General features: G+C 45.1%; 1 protein-coding gene across 3 annotated transcripts in view; it reads right to left on the bottom strand.

Annotated features, from left to right (window-relative positions):
* LOC144142458 (uncharacterized) overlaps positions 1–19642 on the bottom strand; it is an 80466-nt gene extending 60824 nt beyond the window's left edge. For 2 of the 3 annotated variants that reach the window (XM_077673992.1, XM_077673993.1), the window contains exons 1-2: positions 19515–19642; positions 1784–2326 (exon numbers count right to left, since the gene is read on the bottom strand). In XM_077673992.1, the coding sequence (XP_077530118.1) occupies positions 1784–2326; positions 19515–19572 (601 nt within the window). In that variant the 5' untranslated portion in view covers positions 19573–19642. The remainder of the gene's footprint in view (positions 1–1783; positions 2327–19514) is intronic. The other variant, XM_077673994.1, reaches the window with a different exon arrangement.
* Between the last annotated feature and the right edge of the window lie 302 nt (positions 19643–19944).

The raw sequence follows: 19944 nt of genomic DNA, 5'->3' as shown, positions 1-19944 counted from the left end.
GTGATGAATAACAAATCTGATAAAAATAAAAACTTGTGCCCCACGGTGCTTAGCTACCTTTTGCGGTAGCGAAACGACCTTGCGAGATAAGAAAAAAACAGGTGGTGTGTTGTCCTGAGGAGAACAGCGGAGCAGACTACACTCCCACAACAGATAGTTTTATGCGCATGCGCGTACTCTCGCCTGTTTGGCCAGTGAATACCGTGATAAGGCGCTGGCTTGCCTATCCATCGTCGCTCCTGCTGTATTATTAAAAGTTTGGGAAGTTGTACTCAATGGGTTTGCACAAAGGCACGTCCAACACCGTAAGAAAAAAGCTTCCCGTTTTCGGAATCGAGCCTGGGTCTCTGTCGTTATAAAGCCGAAATTGATCTGTTCGCACCATTCCGACATGGTCGAAGCAGTTTTGATTTTGTACCTTGACTTTGACTCAGGTTGCAAGGGAAAAACCTTATGTTAACCATCATTCTGTTAAGAAATGGGCTTTGATTTTTATCAAGTTATCTGCGTCTTATGGACTTTGTGAGAAGCACTGGACGCACATAATACGAAGTCTACGCGGCTCGAATAAACAATTTGTGTGCACCGCAGAAACCTCTCGAGGAGCTGCGACCCGCACTGGTCGGCGGAAAGAATGGAGCATAAGGCGCCACCGCGGCGGCTACGTCTAGCCATAGTTATTATTTTTCTTAAGAAAGAAATGGCGGGTAATGAAACTACGGGTTTTTGAGCCAAAAGTAAATTTGTGTGCGATGATATTAACAAATTTAAAACTAATAAAAATGCCCTTGCGGCCATAAAGAGTAATGCTTTCACATTCAAACAAGTAACCAGCCTTAAGTCTTCATTCGAACCTTTTAATTCCCTTCAATTGGTGTTGTGTTTGTTGGCCCCTCATTGGCAATATTTATAAAGTGAATTTTAGGCTGAACATATTTTTGAAGCTTTGTGCAAGTAGCAAAATTTGCAAACAGCAACCAACAACATGACTTTGCTTTTCTACAAAAGTGGCACTAAAACAAAAATGCAGCACTAATATACCAAAGCAAAAAAAAAAAAACTGCAGGAAGACGCCGTGGACTCGATGGATCCCTGTGGCTTCCTACGTGTATTGTGGATGCGCAAGGCCCGGCCATAATAGGGTAGCGGCGATGACAAGCGCCCGCCCAGACTCACAGACCTGTTCAATCTCTGATGTCGCGGAACACTGCTTACGCTGGAGGCCACGCACCGCGGATAATTATTGAAGTATGCCGTTTGTGGTGATGATTGTGGCGCTGATAGTAGGTGCCATTCAAGCCACTAATGTTTTTTTTTTTCTACTGACCCGTTTTCACCCGCTTGAACCAGTTAGAACCACAACAGAATTTTGCGCGGGTACCAAACCCGGAATCTAACCAAAATAGTTTGAGCCTGAACCCAAACCGCACCAGAAAAAAACCGGTTAGAGACCCTGGCGCTGCGTGTCCAGTGCACGAGCCGAGATCGCGTACTCGACGGCAGTCCAGGTGATGGCGCCATCGTCCTGCCCAGTCCGCCTGGCGTTACGGACATCAAAAGGACATTCGAAGCAGCTACACAGCTCCTCTGTTAAAACTGGTGCAGAGAAATCTGACCCTTCAGAGCACGGGACTTTCTGGGCAGCATCCGGGTTAGTTCATGTTCTTCTATTTAAAATGACCGCGGAATATGATATAAATGCCATTGCACCCATGGGGCGCCCCATTTGTCTCAGATAACTGTGTAAGGGTCCGTGGATGTAACCGACAAAATTTTTACTCACCTGGCATTGGGTTCATTAGGCCACCACCTCTGTCACCGCTGAAGGAGCCAGGACCAGGACCAACTCCACTAGGGCCGCTGGGCATACCACTCGTAAACGGGCCTGAACTCCCTATGCCATTGCTTGCACTTCGTCCACTTTGAAGACCAGAACCGGGATTCGCTATGGTTGTGCCTCCTACGGGGCCTCCTGGAGTGCCTGAGACGGGTCTCATTCTATCAACACTTGTCCCCCCACGTGTTCCGAGGCCGCCACCTGAAGCGCTTCCCAAACCTCCTCCAGGGCTTCCGCCAAATACCGGTTGAAAGCCTTGACTACCAGTACTTGGCTGCAGTTGTGGTGGCTTGCTTTGCTGTTGCTGTAGTGGTAGTTGTGGTTGTGGTTGTTGTTGTTGTGGTTGTTGGAGGGGTTCGAATCCCATTGGTTGTTGAAATTGTGATTGTGGAGGTTGCGGCTGCCCTAGTTGAGGAGGGGAGGTTAGCCGTTGTTGTTGTGCCTGTTGCGGTGTCATTTGTTGTCCGAATGGGTCCACGAGGCTGGCTGCTGTTAACGAAAACAAAAAGCAAAAATTTGTCTGCGGAATTTGAAACATTGTACAAAAAAAGAATCTATTTAGAAAGAAAAACAGCAATCTTTGTCGCGAAAGTAAAGGCTGTTATTAAAGTGACGCAAACGTTTTTTTTTTGTTTCTTTGATATTTCAAAATAGGACTAAGCGCGCAAATGGTCGATTGTTGCAAACGTTTAAACTCAGCGACGTTGTAAAACATTTGAATCTCTACCTCAGAGCTTTCGGAATTGAGGGAATTTAAGTCTAGGTAACAGAGAAATGCCAATATTTTCTAGAAGTCATTTCATTCATTTATATATACTTGGCTGTTTATATATACTGCAAAATTATGGCTTCCCCGTTATGGGAAGCTCCACTCGAATACTCTCGTACTGTGACCAAATCCTGCACTCGAAAAGGTGCCTTTTTTCTCCGAAAGTGTTCCTAGAAAGTTGCAACAATACAGTTATCATCGCTGATTATATATGATATTACCTTTAACTGACCATGCAGCCCTTCAAACCAGCAGACGCCTAAAACAAAATAGCCTGGTTAAGTGATCATGTTTTGAAAGAGGTAATGCTGCACATGCAGCCCCCTCATTCTTTTCAAAGTGCATTAAACAGAAATAGTGTTGTAACCTGGCCTCCACCAGCCCTCTTGCTGTCTGGTTCCTATCAAAAAACGGTATTGAAGTAATGGTAAAACGCCACGTGCGTCCGTGCGGCTAACAATATGCCTACAAGTGCGAATTAATAGCCCCTTCCATTTAAATATGATGTTTCCTTAGTCGCACTTTAAGGCAGCGCCCCGCCTGCCCTACATAGACACGCTTGCAAGGCAGAGGAATGGAGTAGACAACGGAAGTGCGACGAGGTACTATCGCGATACATTGAAATACAAAACAACGGAGCGCGCAGCTTTCAGTACATTCGGCGCATCCTGTCGACGAGCCGCGGAATGAAATACGAACACGTTACGAGAGTGCTAGTCCAATCCACTAGTCCAGCTATAATCCTTTATTTATTTTATTTCGTGGCGAGCGCCTAACAAACAATGAATAGACGATTTTTTTTTTCATACCAAGATTGGTGACGAACCATCGTAACTTGTTCCTACTGAGCATACGCGGCCTGTCGCCAGGATGTGCGGCATGTACTGAAAGCCGCACGCTCTGTTCTTCGTATTTCAATGTGTCAAGACCGTACAAAGCAATGGAGCCAGGTGGGAAACATTCTGTTTTTATATTACAGGGTGGTCGACGTTTCCGCATAAAGTTCCCAACTTGTTCCGCTCGGAAATTAAAACCTAGAAACCATACCGAGATGCAACTTTGTTTAGGCTGTATGAGTGAAGCCATGAATTTATAGTAGACAGAAATTTTTCGCGCTCTCTCAGCGGAGGCGCGCTCAGTTATATCACTTTTCTTAATGTTTTGAACCAACTTCTGGCCAGCACGAGAGAGCGTGTACCGACCCGCCGCGGTGGCTCAGTGGCTAAGGCATTCTGCTACTGAGCACTAGGCTGCGGGTTCGATTCCGGGCCGCTGTTCTGATGGAGGAGAAAAGCAAAATTGCCCGTGTGTACGAGATTTCGGCGGACGTTATAGATCTTCAGGTGGTCAAAATTATTCTGGAGCCCTCTATAACGGCACACGTCATCGCCTGTGAAGCGTCGGCGTTAAACCCTACAATCAGTCAATCAAGAGAGCGTGTCCTGTGGAACGCCAGTTTCTCTTAGTATGTGCACCCTACCAGAAAAACGTGCTTCCATCAAATGGGTGCACGACTTAGTTAATGCTGAACGAAAGCAACAAAAGGCAGGGACATTTTTCACCAGTTTGATATGCCCTCAGCTGTACTTTAACAAAGGTTTGGCCGACCTCGAAGCATGCATTCAGCAGACATGGTAAAGCATCATTTTTATTCTCGAGTCCAAGAATTGGATACACCCTTGCTTCATGTTTTAAACGGTGAGTTTCATGCCAAACCATTCTGCTGAAAGAGTGAGAGGAAAATAACAGACATAGGGTCACAGCACCCGATCAGCTTTGCTTAAGAAGATGTCATTTAGGACTGGGAAGACCCTTGACCTTATACAGATTCCATATTTTTGTGTATAAACCTTATTGTTGTGGGAAGTTCACACAGACCCCAGATAAAAAAAAAAGCTCAAGGAATGACTCTAATGGCAAACCAAAGGGCGTAACGAAGGCTTATTTATTGTTAGGCGTAGTAACGCAGTCCTTGACACCATTCATGAGCTGTTCGCGCGGAAGGCAACAGAAAAGAGCTTCCATGTCTACACTCAAGGCCCCACAATTAACAAGGTTAGAGTTGCGCAAGAAACTAAGCACCACATCAGAGCTGGGGCAAGGTATGGGTAAACAATGCCGAGTAATTACAAACACTTATTCAAGTAGATGAAACACAATTTTGCCACATATTGCCAAGGCTATGTCAGATGAATTGTCGTGACTATGTCAGCAGTGAGGGTGTTTCTTTCCATTCTTTCTTTTCGTGCATACTCTATGCGGCTGTGAATATCTGTACATATTTGTGTTATTTTTTTTATTAAACGTAGTTGCAAGTCAGAGCTTGTTTGTGTACTCCACTTTTGTGTCTTCGTCCAGTTTGAGCACTGTTAGCTCGCATGAAACAGGCTAAGCTAAAGCATTTTTTTGAAGCAATTTGGTCGTACTGAACGAATGTTCTCAGTGGTCTTGTTTCCATACTGCACAAATTTAGGAGTATAGAACCTGTAATTCTGTCTGCTAATTTTGTAAGCATTAGTGCGCTCTGCAAAAAATAATCATTTCCACCGAAGCTTTGGCATTTTATATGAAGTTGGCAAAATAGCTGACCGAGGGAAACTGAAAGTTCTCAGGGATATGTTAGCGGGCATCAGATATAATCATGACATTTGTTAAAACTTTAATGCCCGAAAGGTCCCCTACTGTATTACAAGGTAGAGCTGTTCGCACCACTGACACTGGCATGACTATTTTGTTGCGGGCACATTCCATGCGGTATGCTTAGTGCCACTGAAAACGCTGAAGAAGCTGTTTTAACAGCGGTGCTGTTGTTGCTGGCCGTACGTTCGGGGTTCGTGCACGCCGCGAGCTTCCCGAGAAAAGGCTGATCGCTCGTGCACGCCTACCTCGAGCTTACGTTCGTCAAGCTAAGCATACCCGCTTAGGGAGATTAGCCAACATTGGACAAAAAAATACTCAAGCCTTGGTCGCGTGCCTCGAGCGCACGCTTGTCAAGCTAAGCCTACCCACTTAGAGAGATCGGCCAACATTGGCCACAAAAACACTCTAGCATTCGCCGTATCGTGGCAAAACTAGCTAAAAACGAGGAAGGCGCGTCATAGCGTACGCCTAGCATTCGTTCGCCGTTGTATCATCGTGCGCGTGCGCTCTGTACGGTTGTAGAGCCGCGACTTGTATGTCGAAGCTGGTGTAAATGATCATTAACTTCACATGACCCAGCCGCGTATAGTGTCTGTCAGTGATCACCTACAACAGCTTCGCCATTCAAGTCTTCCGCGTGAGTGCAAGCTTCCCTAAATTTTTTTCGTGAGAATTTTGCATTTTTTTACTTGGATTTTACGAGAAGTTCAAGAAAGCACACCACAATGTAAGCTTAGCTCCTCTCTAAAGCAGTGCCCATAGTTCCGAGGTACGGTGTAGCCAACACATCCACAAAATCGTCATCATCAATAGGGACGAAATTCTTTCCTAGCTTTTAACGAAACATTGTAAAAATCGTAGTCGAGTCATTTCGCATTCGTAGTCGAAAATCGTAGAGGCGGCGGCGGTTGTGCAGAAGCTTAAGTTGTTCACGCATAAACAAACCATATTTGTGGACTGCGCTACTTCAAAAAGACGCTTCCCGTACGAAATAAGTGCTCAAAAAATTTTATATGCAGATATTCATTAAAACACATCTGATTGTAGCAGGTGGGTCAAGGACAGTGGTTAAGAGAAAAAATGTACGAAAACCCACCGTTAATTTCGGTGAGAAGCGTGATTACGATTTATCTAGGGTGTATATTCGTAAACAGTATACACCCCAAAAAGAAAGCGAGTGCTGAGTGAAGGGTATTCAGTATACCCCAACAGAAAGGGGCCCTTGTCTGCGCAAGTATATCATGCGCGCCACAACAGATGAATGAGCAGTAAAAGATTCTTTTGAGAGGAGCAGTAACCACATATACCCAATTCGTTAGAATAGCATGGCGCAGGTTGAACCTTTAGTATCGTAATTTTATTTACTAAAGTCGATTGCTATTGGTTAATTGGTTTGGGAGGTGAAACGAGCTTAACACTAATTGGGAAAACAAATAATGGCGTGGCGCGCTACGATACACGCCCTACTCTCTCAATCAAAAAAACAGGAACTAAACAGATGCAAAACTTTTGGTGCCGGGGTTTTTGTAAGAATGTGTGTTGCAATAGGTGGTTTTTTTGTTCGGTCTCTGATAACTGCTCGCTGTGGGACATTTATTTTTATTCTTTGTTATATCAGCACGACGGACGTTCGGAAAACAAGGTTGGTCGTTTTTCAAACCTATTGACCACTCCGCAAGAAAGCTACGAGGAGTATGGAGATTTTTGCGATTCAAAATTACGGCAAATTATTGCGAAAGTGACTTTCAAGAATAAAGGAAACAGTTTACCTACTGAGTGTTATTAAAGCTTAGTGCTGGGCATGCACAATATTGCAACTCGTAATAAGCTATCTTCAAATGTAGCTTACATTTGATGAATTGGTATTACAACTGCATGTCTTAATTAGAAGTACCAGCCTGAAAAGACATTAAAACTAAAAAAAAACGAAATAGATGCCCTTGAGGGATAACAAAACAGAAGCGGTGAGATGTGCTCATTGTAAAACTCTTTATTTTTTACGTAGCTGAGTGGCACCTCCAAGACATTCCATGGTCATCCTAGTTTCCAAACAAACTTAAAAAAATCCAGATGGTAACTCCGACTAGTTTTTCCTACTAGCCTACTTAGGTTCACCTACTAGCCTACTTAGGTTCACTGCAAGGCGAAGGGGTTTCCAACTGACCTCCAACCGCTCCTGTCCGGCACTGCTGTAGCGGCTGTAGTCCATTGATGGCTGCCGAATTTTCCCATTTCATCCAATCTTCGTGTTAATGGCCTTCCCCTTCTTCTAGACCCATCTCTTGACATCCACTGCAGCCTAATTGTCCACCGGTTGTCGGTTCATCTCACTACATGGCCAGCCCAAGTTAATTCTTTATCTTTACTTGAACTATGATATCACCTTTTCCAGTTTGTTCCATGATCCCGAAAATCGTTTCCTGTCCCTAAGTGTGACTGCTATCATTATCGTTCCATGGCCCGTTGAGCCGGTCTAAGTTTGCTTTTCAGTTGTTTTTTAAGGCGCCAAGATTCAGCACCGTATTTCATGAGCGGCAGTAGGCCCTGGTTGTATATTTTTCTTTTGAGTGATAGACGTAGAGTACGTATTGATATTTGAGAGTGCTTGCTGAGGACTCCCCAGCCCATACATATTCCGCGCCGGATTTCTCTCTCATGGTTGGGGTCAGCACTAACCAATCTGTCCGCAGTAGTTAGGTTCTTTTACTTCTAGTGTTTTGTTCCCTAAGCTGAAGGAGACGTTCTTGCGATGATTATTCCTCATTACTTCCGATTAATTTACGTGTATTGTTAGCCCCATGGCCATGCTTTCTGATTTCAGTTTCGCAAGCATCTTTTGCGGGTGTTCTTCAGTCTCACTCAGCAAGACTATGTCGTCGGCAAACCTCAAATGACTCAAGTATTCTCGTTCATCCTTAATCCTGTGTTTTCCCAGTCGAGCTTTATGCAATGAACCGTTTTGGCGAGGTGGTATCTCCCTGCCTTACTCTCTTTACAATAGGGAATTTATCGCTTTGCTTGTGAAGTGTTATCCTGCTCGTACATCCCTTATATATGTTTGTAGATTTCATATGTAGGCATCGTTTATTGACTGGTATTTTAAAGCTTTATATAGTTTTTGTTTCTGTGGATATAGAATATACACTTTCTAAATTTAAACCAACCCATGTGTAAGCAACATTTTTACTGCTATGTCATGTTTGCTTTCTACCTTCGTTTTAGTTCTTTGCCTTTTACCCGCCGCGGTGGCTCAGTGGCTAAGGCGTTGCGCTGCTGAGCACGAGGTCGCGGGTTCGATTCCCGGCCGCGGCGGCCGCTTTTCTGATGGAGGCGAAAAGCAAAAACGCCTGTGTGTACGAGATTTCGGCGCACGATAAAGATCCCAGGTGGTGAAAATTAATCCGGAGCCCTCCACTACGGCGCGCCTCATCGGCTGCGTTGCGTCGGCGCGTTAAACCATACAATCAATCAATCAATCAATCAATCAATCAATCATTCAAATCAGTTCTTTGCCTTTTGTTGCGAAATACTTTGACCGGCATCTTCTTTGCTACCTCGTGTTTGCGTTTCTTTCCCTGCTTTCGCTTCTCCGTCTTACGGCACAAATCGCGTCCACAAGAAGACTGGCAGACACCAAGGCTTCCCTGGAATACAGGTTTGCGCAGATGCGCTACACCTTTTTTCCGCACGTGCCATCCCGTTCAGGTGTCAGATGCACGTACTATACTGTAATTTTTCCGTTTTCAATTCATCGTTTTGTAAACTGGTAGCAGTAATCTGTTTAAGCTCATGATTCCTGGGCAACCTCCGTTCAGAGAATGTTCCAAGAAGACAGAAACAGCACATTTTTGCAACGCAAGTCTAAATAGCATCGAACAAAAGCAGTGTTTTCATTTACTCTTTGCAGCGCCGGCCAATATTTCGCCCAAAACCTCCAACAACAATTTTTCCAGAATGAGGTACTTAAAAACAGATCATACGTCTGCACCCATGAATCACTTATTTTGCAAATCCCGCTTCCTAAGGCCCACGACCGATTTGTGATGTCTAATTTAGAGACTTGCTGGGATATTATCTATGGTAAAAAATGTGTAAAGCCTAAAGAAAGACAATCTTTCTCGTCACAGACTGTGGCCATGTATAGCGTAGGTTTTCCTTTTCGGGAATAATTAGGTCTAATAAATTTTCCGATTCCGACCCGCCATCGGTAGCATAGCGAACCCCAAGTGTCCAGCATCCCAAAACCACAAGGCCCGCCCACGTCACACCTTCTTTATGGACGCTATACTCGAGAACAAGTTAAGAACGGCACCAGCTCATGTACGGTATCACTCCGCCTAAGCGACGGACCCGGATGTCAACGGGCGCGCGCGTTTTGAAAGGAGACTGCCACGAATGCGTGATAGCGTCTGCCTTTTCTCACGTAGTTTGTTTGCCGTCGCTGCAGTAGTTTATAAGCATATTAGGTCCAAAAAGATACAAAAACGGCTTGTGCCATATTCAAAATATTCCCAGTAACGCGCTACTTGTGCTGCGCGGAGTGACATCCGGCTGCGGTGATGAGGCACAGCGGCAACTTCGGTGCCGTTCTTAAGTTGTAACCGAGTATAGTAACCTTTTCTACCTCCACTGAGATGAGGCTTCCCGCTTATCCACATCGCTGAGGCTGCACCTGGCGAGCCCACCTGCCACCAAAGTAGCAGGAGCAGCTCCATGTTGTCGTCCCCTCCTTATACCGGGAATGTTACGTAACGGCAGTAACCTTGTGGCGACGTTATAGGTAGGACACGCTGAAATTTACCAACATGGTGAGCAAGACAATAGGGCCAGTACGTAGAATCATTGGGCAAAGAAGATAAGCAATTGGAAGACGGAGTTCAATAGCAGCAACATGATAAGTCGCACTCAGGCATTTTTTGTTAAGGCCACTGAAGAAATTATTTATGAACAAGCCATACAAAAGAACACAATGGCAAACGAATGGTCATAATGCTGGAGACAAAAACATACTGAACAAATTCTCAACTGGATGGTGCGCGATCAGACAGAAATAATTTCGGCCAAAGAATCAGCAAAACAAACATATCACCTGGCGAATGGATTGCCCAGAAGCACCACGGTATGTCAAATATTTCATGGCGATAATAGGTGTACCTAAAGTCTTCAAAAGGACGCGTATGCTTATCATGCTACGAAATCGGCCGGATCCTACGCACTACTCCCATCTGCAAGTCTGTAGGGACTGCGCACGAACACAAAATGACAGCCCCCCTTGGGTAGGGCTCTTTTGTGCGGCGTGCAGGAAAAAAGATTGACAAAGCTTGCACTAATTTGCCTAAGGCTTGACCACAGCGATGCTGGAGGATTGCTTTCCTTGTAAGCACCGAAGGAGACACAACCGCGCATCGCATAAAGTTTGAAATCGTTCATTTACATGTTCTGTCATTGCTATTCAGTGTAGCATTATTAGTTACCGTCATATCCATTTGTGTCCTCGTCTTCCTCATGTATGGCAGGCGGATTCAAATCGTTTTGTCCGCGGGATTCACATTTCTCCCAGTGTGGAACGTGTCAGCACGGGCTATAACCGGCGGCAACCGGCTTTGTGAACTGTGCTTCTGTAGTGTGAGCTGTCTTCTGGTCCCCCTCGATTCTCGGAAGCACGTGAACTGTTTTCTTGGTATTTTTGCGAGCGCCACGCGGAAGCCTGTATGACACCGGGCGCTCCTTGTGAGGCGCGTGCTCACTTGCATGAAAACGGCGGGAGTAACCATAACCCGGGGTTTTCAGGTGACGCCGCACACATTACAACCAGAAAAAACAGCTCCGCTGTTACAAATTAAAGCCAGTTACACGCGTGCAAAAAACCTGCTTAAACGGCGAAGCTGACTTCAGCACGCTGGCGGCTACCTTCACAATAGACGGGAGTCGCTCACAGTGCCACTCACCGCGGTGTGTACGAACTTGAAGCTTATCTACGGAGCTGTAGCAAATTATCAGTGCATATATGTGTGCGCGGGTAAGAATTGGGCGGTACTGCGCCACGTGCCTCGCGTACGAGCGGAGTATGCGCCCTCGACGGTCGTCGCACGGTGCTGGGAACCCTTCTAGGCCAGCAGTAAGGGTCCGAAGATAGCGGGCCGGCAGTGGGCGCTTTGGCCGGAGCACGGTGTCTGTACGCAAACGTTCGTTTGACTGCGGCAGCCGTATTTTGCAAGTTCGGCACGCTGCCGTCCACCTCCCGGAGAAGCGGAGGTCGCGCACAACGCCACTCGCAACCGTATGCACGTTCTCTAGGCTCACCCATGGTTGCCTGGGGGGTGAAATTCGGTGCCTTTATTTGGACCGGTGCTGCGTGTTGAGATCGCGCAGGGACGACCGTAGGGGTGATGGCGTCATCCGTCGGCCGTTTGAGGTACCTCCTCCCAGATGGCCGTCTTCGAAGTGGTGGCGCCCTCTGTCGACCTTCGGGGTACCTTCACATAGCGTGGCTGGCGCGACTTTCGGAAGTCACCGGAAATCACCGGAAATTGCAAGCCCATGTACAGCTGCGCTGTTAAAAACAGCCATTTTGCAATAAACCCCCGCTATTCAGTGAGAGTGCGTCCTCCCAGTATTGTAAAGCAAAAATACTCAAAGCGACTTATCTTGAAAAAATATGACATAAATTGCCAGTTACGCTGCATGCGTCAAACCTTCACTGAAAGAAACGGGTACCTCTGTTCAGAAGCCCTGAAAACAAGCAATTGACCTGCATGAAAACAATGCACTGACCAATTGGGTTGAAAAGGCGCTGTGAACTACAGGCCCTCAGGCAAAGGAATGCACAGCTGCGCTTGGAGATTGTGGAACTTCAATGATGCAGAGAACATACATCAACCAGTCAAGCTGCTCGCAATTCACGGCACGCTGCCCATTCACATCCGTACCCTCCACGAGGCAGAGCTCCGTCCGTTCCGAGGAGCATCCGGACCACGACGGCCAAACGGCAACGTCACAACGTACTTTTAGTGCTAATAGTCACCTTTTAAAGGAACTAACGTTTTCCGGGATTGTTAGGATGAATTCCGCGCTCGACATACGTATATAAAAAACCAAAACCTAGTGTGGAACAGTTTGCGCAGCAAGTGTCATCTCTGAGGGCCTACTTTACAACCTTTGAAACACCGCTGCAGAATTACCGCCTGCTAATTGGTACCCCGGGGAGTACGCTGGGAAATTCGTATGGGTGACTCTAAAAGGCTCAAATGTACCTAACGAGGTTTTAAACGCCGCGTCATCATTGTACTTTAAAATACAAACTGACCGTGTTATTGTTCTCCTGTGACACGACAATATTACTACTTATTTATTATGGTTGTACCGCTTTCATAGATCTTATCGTAGTATGCAGTGTCACATGATGCAACCCTACGAATCCCACAGCAGGTGAACAGACTATCGCTAAGGTGAGATTGGGTCTCACGGGCACTCAGGCACTCATTTGGCGATTACTGGACACACTTCGCAGGATCTGGAGGCAGCGATACTTCTTGTGCGCCTTCCATCCGGTAAGAAACCTATTGTTGTGTCCGTGTACTATCCCCCTGTATCAAGCTCACAAGGCAGAGCCTAATATACGTAGATTAAGCATCTGGTTCAGAAGTATCCTAGTGTGACGATTGTAACTGGTCTATATTTTAATTCCAGAAGCACTGCAGTGTGCCAGTACCGATCGGATAAGCCGAAAGTAGCTCTGGATGTTGCAGCAGCGACTCCGGCCTTTGCTTAGTCAATGATATTGTGCCGGTAGGTGTCTAGACGTATAGACGCGTACCGGCCATTACCATAAGACGCCTACCGGCAATGCTCCATTACGGAAAAATATTTCCTGTAATTTTCCTTAAAGAGGCACACAAAAAAACAGGCTTGCAGTTTTCGCTTATGTTCCTGTAGCCTTCCGGCTGTTGCTTTGAAACGACGGCTCCTGGAAGACTCAAGCCTTCGACGTGCCCATTGTTTCAGTCCTGGCGTGTAATAGAATGCGAAGCGACTGCAGCGCCGAGTGCGTGCAAAACGCGATGAACTGGGAATAATGACGACAAATAACGGGTACTGGTGAAGAAAGAAAGGAGCAAGAGGCAGCAAATGCTGCTCCCAAAGACAGCAAATGGGGCCACTGAGACAACAGGAAGCAAAGAAGACAAGCATGGTTGGCGTGGGGCATGAGAGGCATGCTAAAATACCAGTATTGCGGTCTTCCCAAGCTTGAGCAAGGTATACGCATCGTGCCGACCATTAAGGACGCCAGTGTGAAGGACTGGATGCCCACACACAGTTAAACAACCACCAATGGATCTTTAATACGTTTTTATATTATATTTACTAGTTCCCGTACGTCTGAGATTCCGATGAGAGTATAACAAATCCTCAACGACTCAGCAAGTAGGTCCTAGATCATGACCTCCAACGTGGTATTAACGCCACTTAGCGTTTTGGAGCTCAGCTCGTGAGACCGGTTCTTCTGTCGCAGTCATTTTTGGAACAATAGACTGGGGAGCTTTTTTCTAAACAATGACCATAAAAACACCTGCAAGAGATTCACCTGCCACTGATGCTAAGTACACTAGTCTAGCTGCGTTGTTCTCTACAAAATCCAGAGATGATTGAAGAAGAAAGAGTGGTCTGTGACTGACATGCATGCGTGTCTAATTTTTTGCCTTAGTTTATCTTAACAGGAGATATCGAACAGGTGCAGTCCAAGTTTGCAACAGGGAGTGTTGTAATAATTGGCAAAGTTCTTTACTACGAGGTAGCGCTCTATGTTGTTAACGGTTGCCTTGGCAATGATTTCTTCAAAAAACACAACCACGAAAACCTCGCATTTACTCCAGGAGCATCAAACTCCACCCAAAATGAAATCGACACAATTCCTCCGCGTAAACGGAACATAAAACTCCGTCCCCCGATCAATGCATGGCACAACTGCAGCTTCGGGCTTTTGTACACATTCTGCACCTCAGTTGCCCATCAGCGACTCCTTCATAAGCCCATCGTCTCTATTGTATGCACGTTGGGAACTCAGATGTGTGCATATGCTCTGATGCATACGATAGGGCTTTCTTATAGAAATCTGCACTTATGGGGATTACTATATCTCAAGGTTGTATCAGTATACCGCAGTGTATCGCAGCTCTCGTGGCAAACATTACGAGCGCATTGGCGTGCGTAGATTGAACCATACGGTACCACTACGCATGTAGGCCCAATAAATAGCACTGAAGAAATCTTTTCAGTTTTGATTACCCGTCACATTTGTTCGTCAGCAAGAGCAAACGGTGTCCAGCAAAGTTTCGTGCTGACCTCTCCTCAAATTCATCGCCTGTAACGCCGTTGAAAACCCGTCGTCGCCTTCTACCTGGCAGTGGTAGAAACGTATCAACGGCTAGTGTCAGTCTCTCTAAATGACGTACAACCGGGACCCAATAAACAGCTACAAACGTTCACTACACCACCGCACCTCTATTTTGTGACGGCGTTCTGACCTGACCGGTTCAAGGTGGTCATCATCAACAGGCTAATCAAGCGTTGCGCAAGAGGCGCATCACAGAGAAGAAAGCCATTCGCATGTGATGTTTCCGTTTTTTGCGCTACTCGCAAAGTTTGACCTACGTAACCTAGCGACTCGAGTAACTCTGGAGACGAGTAGCGCAGGGCAGGAACGGTAGGAGATCAGTGGAGAAGGCATTCGTCCTGCAGTGAACCTGAGCAGGCTGATGCTCCGGGTGATGAAGGTAGTGACTAATAAGCTCGTCAAAGAGCATGTTTCTGCCGGCAATACGCGGTGATAATTTTGCCTGATGGTCACCCTATTGAGGAAGAGAACCTTTATTATTGGTATAGAGGTACAGTGCAATAGTGTGAAGTCTCGCTTCGCCGCATTGTGTCGGTGACTTATTAAGTTTTTTTACATGTTTTAAAAATGTAGAGCCTTAGTTTATATTCTAAGCGGTGGTGTGGAAGGAGCTCGCCACTACTTCAATTCCGTCATACTTATTTGCGATGCGTTTTGGGCTGTGTTGGTCTTTAAAATGTAATTTTCCCGCATTTAACTGTGCTTATTGAGTTTTTGTTTATTCTGTCACTGCTAGTATCCGGTAAATTTGGAGCCAGTTCGCTAAATTTATTTATTTGTATTTGTCAACATGTTGTGATAACCACTGCTAACCATGCGTAAGAGGCAAAAACACTTGTGTTGCTAAATATACTTTTAAATTGGGCAAAAAAATTTAGCAATTCGGGCGGTATATTCCTGATTTAACGTTGTCTGGTAATTACACAAAGTTCAAGCTTCACTTTACTGTTTTTAGGAAGACGTTGTGGTAATGAAAAGCATTTTTTGAGCCGGTAATTTTAACTCCGGTATCCTAAGTAATCACAAAATTTGGGCAGCTTCGCACTGGTGGCACGAAGACATGGCAAACAATGAAGCTTGAGGCCCAACATAGCTTATTCTTGGCTTGGCTATGTGTATGGGTAGTTGTACCCGGGAACTCGTCCTAGTTTTTCTGCCTGCCTATGCTTCGTGATCCGGTGAAGTTTTCTGCGTGGTGTCGTCATTACCCCTAAAAGCGCAATGAACATTCGGTCATTAAAACATGTACAATGTACGCGTGCCCACCGGCTTTGTCATGAAGCTACAACAGTAGCGGAGGACGTATATATACGGGGCGAGCGTTTAGGTCAACAATATTTAACTGGTTCGGCGGTCACAGTTGGGCTTGTGTGGCCTGGCGTGTGGGGCGCTAAGAAACTAATCAACATTATGACTTGTCAGCCTTTTGACTTCTTTCAATTTGGCATTAATTCTGCTCTTTGCACCGCCACAACTACATCTCTCCTCGCAACAAGCCATGGAGCTAACCCCCAGCCCACGCGTTTATGAAACCGTGCTTCTACCAGTTGTATAGCTTCCCCCCCCCCCCCCCCCCCCCCCACGTGACGCGTTTCCAAGGTGGTTCTAGTACAAATTTATTACGCCTCCGAGAGGTAGCGACACGAGCCCCACTCGAGCGCGGCGGGCTGAGCTATGGTAAAGCGGTACCGGCGTCCGCAATGACGTCATCGCTGGGCGAAATTTTCCTGCGCCCGTTCACCGGCCATCCTCCAGCATAAAAAGCATCGCTGTTAAAATGGCACCTAAAAAGTCCGACACCGCAAGAAAAAAAATGTTTATGACTTGAAAAAAAAATGCGGCAAAATTTTGGTCTGCAGGTGAATCAAACTTACGCCGTCCAGAATGCAAGTCTAGCGCACATTCTTATTGCTACCACAGCTCGATGACACCCGCTAAAAAAATGTTGACTTAGTCAACGCCTTGCGGCCCTTGGATTAGTGAACTGCTCTGTAGATGTGAACTGAGGCCTAAAAAAGTATTTCGAGCATGCCAATTACAAAGCTCCCAATTAGGCATGTAACAAAGTAGGTTCCCTCTAATTGTCCTTTTTGTTTGAAGAGAAAACGCGGGTGTCTGCTGGCTTTACGTCAGTAGCGCCATCATGCCGCATCAGCTGAAAGCAAAGATTGCACAGTGGTGCCCCACCGATTGCGCACGAGCAGTACGAGCTGAGAAATCTGTTAACCTTAGCTTCAGCCAACGGTACAGTTTCAGCTCTAAATCTACCAACTAGCAGCCACGGCACAATGTTAAGTTGACGTTGTTTGGCGCGTCATAAAGCTGAAGGTATTTACTAAGTAATGCCAAGATGAGATATATGCGTAATTAGGGTGGTTGGCCAAGCATCCTCGCATCGTACAAAGACACAAAGAAAGACGCAAACAAAGAAGCTGACGACGGCAGAGGTAGGACACGCTCGGCTATCGACCATAATTTTTTTTTGTCTACATAAGAAGTAAAAGACAGTCACTGTAATGATACTATAAGTAGGTGAGGGCAAATGTTTTTTTGATGGGCGGTACAATGTCAATGCATCGTTTTCATATACCATATCGTGTAGATCGCGACAGAGGTCCTTCACCGCCTAGTGGTTAGAAACTTCCGATTAACTTATGGCTCGTTGAGTAGAAGAAAATATTGTGAACTTGATTAGGAAGAGAATAATCTAATGGATGGCCCGCTACTCCCCCCTTTGCAAAGAAATCATGTACACGGACTGAAAAACATGAGCGTAAGTTATTAGAACTAGAGCCAGCACTTCCAACATATAAGTGCCCACGAGCTAGTTTTCGGTGCAATGGTAAATTCTATCAAAACTCTTCTTCACATCTTCTATTGCTTGAAGATAACACTAATTGATATATCTCGTGTTGTATTATAGCACTAAAATATGAAATGAGCAGTACGGAATATGGCATTATTAACAAATTCCCTTAATTTCTTTCTGCACGCGAACATTTGTGCCTAATCTGATCAAAATAGCATTGGTCGCCTACTCACAAAAATGAAACTATGATACAATAAGCGTTGTTCAAAAATTTCATAATAAATGGAGTTTCAAAATCATGGTGTAAAAGGACTGTTCATTCGTATTGTCTCTTACCGGAATTTGGACTAAAGATATTCCCACTCCTTGCCAGTTCTTTTCCAAGTCAACATGGTGTCATCGTACACACATTCTTGAAAAAGAAATCTTTTTTCGTATAAGCTCCTACATACCTCCAATGATATTTCCCAATTATTTCAATTTTAGTCGGATTATCGTAGAGAGAGATTATTTCTAAATAATTTGATCAATCATCTACGTGGTGTATTCTCCAGCACTATATTCCAGAACCTGAAATGTTTGCATCAAGTGCACTTCGCCTAGTAACTGCTCTGCTGATTTTGTGACAACCTATGCACCAATACATTGGCTCCTGGCTATTTTCTGAACAGAGTCAAGAATGAAACAAACAATAAAATTGATTGCAAAGTGCAATGTTTTATAGGGAATAATCTCATATTGCAATGGAGTTCTGGCAGCACTATTCGTCACGAGCTCTAACCGAGAATATTGCATTTCCTTACCTATGGTTTGGGTGGCATGGGGTCAGATCGGCCCCTTATGGACAATGTGGATGTGGCTGGTTGGGTGAATGATTGCAACCATTGTATTTCAATAAATGTATATAGATACTAAAACGAGTGTGTCCAAGGATGACTGACGCCTTAGCCATAAATTAAAGTAAGGCTGATAGGATGTTACAAAGGCCTAAATACAGTATGGCGCCCTTCCGCCATTACTTGCACCATATGAAATGCGTATAACCGGTAGCAGTTGGAGAATCAGGCTAGATAAAAGCTGTAGAATACTGTATGTTAAGATGTGCCCTTTTAGGAAGCAACGCCTTCTCTTCATATATTCCACGACCAGAAGTCCATCTTAGCGAGCATAAATTACCTCCGTAAGATATCAACCAAGGAAGAAATAATGTTGCTTGAGATTAGGCTTGCATTTATGACCATTTCACTTTGCTGTTAGCGTACCCATACGGTAAGGTTCAAAACAACAGGAAATTCAATTCAGAATTTTTATCACCATGGTTAACAACTCGCTTAGTGCAGTGAAATAATTTTGCTTTGGACAGATTTACTAAAACTTGCTTTCAAACAATATTTGTACTTCGGTTTACGGATAGCTTGTATGTATCAATACATTTTCAAAAGCATTGGTTGCAATGAATGCCATTAGCACTTCCAAGGCACACAATACATGAGGCAATGCACTGAGGTAAGATTCCGTTTCAATGTGGGTAGAATCCAGGCACTCCCTGCGAGCACCAAATGCGTGCCACTGGTTTGCTTGAAACACTCGTTCAATTGGTTTTTAAAACTGCTAAAAACAGTTCGGTGTTCGTCCTGAGTAGTCTAGCACTAGAACCCTAGATTTTGGCACCAAATCCTGGAAACAGAATATCGCTGCACTGACAACAAAGGTAAACATAATACACCGCCTATTAGGGGTTGTAAGGGGTGCTGCAAATATGTTTTGGATGTGCCTGAACGTTTAATCCGTAGTTGAATAAGTAATTGTTACATTTGCCTCCTCAGATATGATGACCACTGGGAATAAAGACATTTTAAAGTACCTTGCACCCTATTAATCAAAACACATTACTCTCATAACTTTGTTGCACATGTAATGGTCATAACTTTCTTTGTAGGTTAGGCTGGGAATTACATTTCTCTTTTATTTTCCGTATTCGCTGGGCGCATGTTCGAAATTTTTGTTCACCGTAACTGAAGCTCAAGTGTTTAACAAATCAACCGAAAGGATTCGCGACCCTTACCATTTGCGAAGCATGCGAAGGCCACAAGCGCCGCGAGCAGGTCCAGATGTTTCTTCATTGCCTCTGGCTCCGTTGTTTCGCAAAAAGCGAACCCCTTCTCAATGTCTTCCTGAGCAGCCAACGGAAAGTGTTCGTGCAAAAATACGTCTTAAAACCAACGTCAATACAAAGACGATCTGCAGTGCTTAGCGAACAATGCCCATAAGAGCAGACGGAGACAAAAAGACGTCAAATTGACAGCTGTCTGAAGTTACCTTAGCGAATGAGATCTACTAAGAAAAGACGTTTTGCGTGCATTTTCTTATTCATATCACGTCCTTGTATGGTTAGCGCTCATGATCCTATATCGGTTCCTCTCCCACGTTGAATTCAATGGCTATTTTGTGCCGGAGTTTGCCAAAAATCTAGCATTTACTTTCAAAGTAGGCCC

This window comes from Haemaphysalis longicornis, unplaced genomic scaffold (assembly GCF_048455015.1).
Source record: "Haemaphysalis longicornis isolate Haplotype H1 unplaced genomic scaffold, Haemaphysalis longicornis Haplotype H1 scaffold_6, whole genome shotgun sequence".
In the NCBI taxonomy this organism is placed as follows: domain Eukaryota; kingdom Metazoa; phylum Arthropoda; class Arachnida; order Ixodida; family Ixodidae; genus Haemaphysalis; species Haemaphysalis longicornis.
The sequence above is the reverse complement of the archived record's forward strand: the minus strand, read 5'-3'. Positions and strand labels throughout refer to the sequence as shown.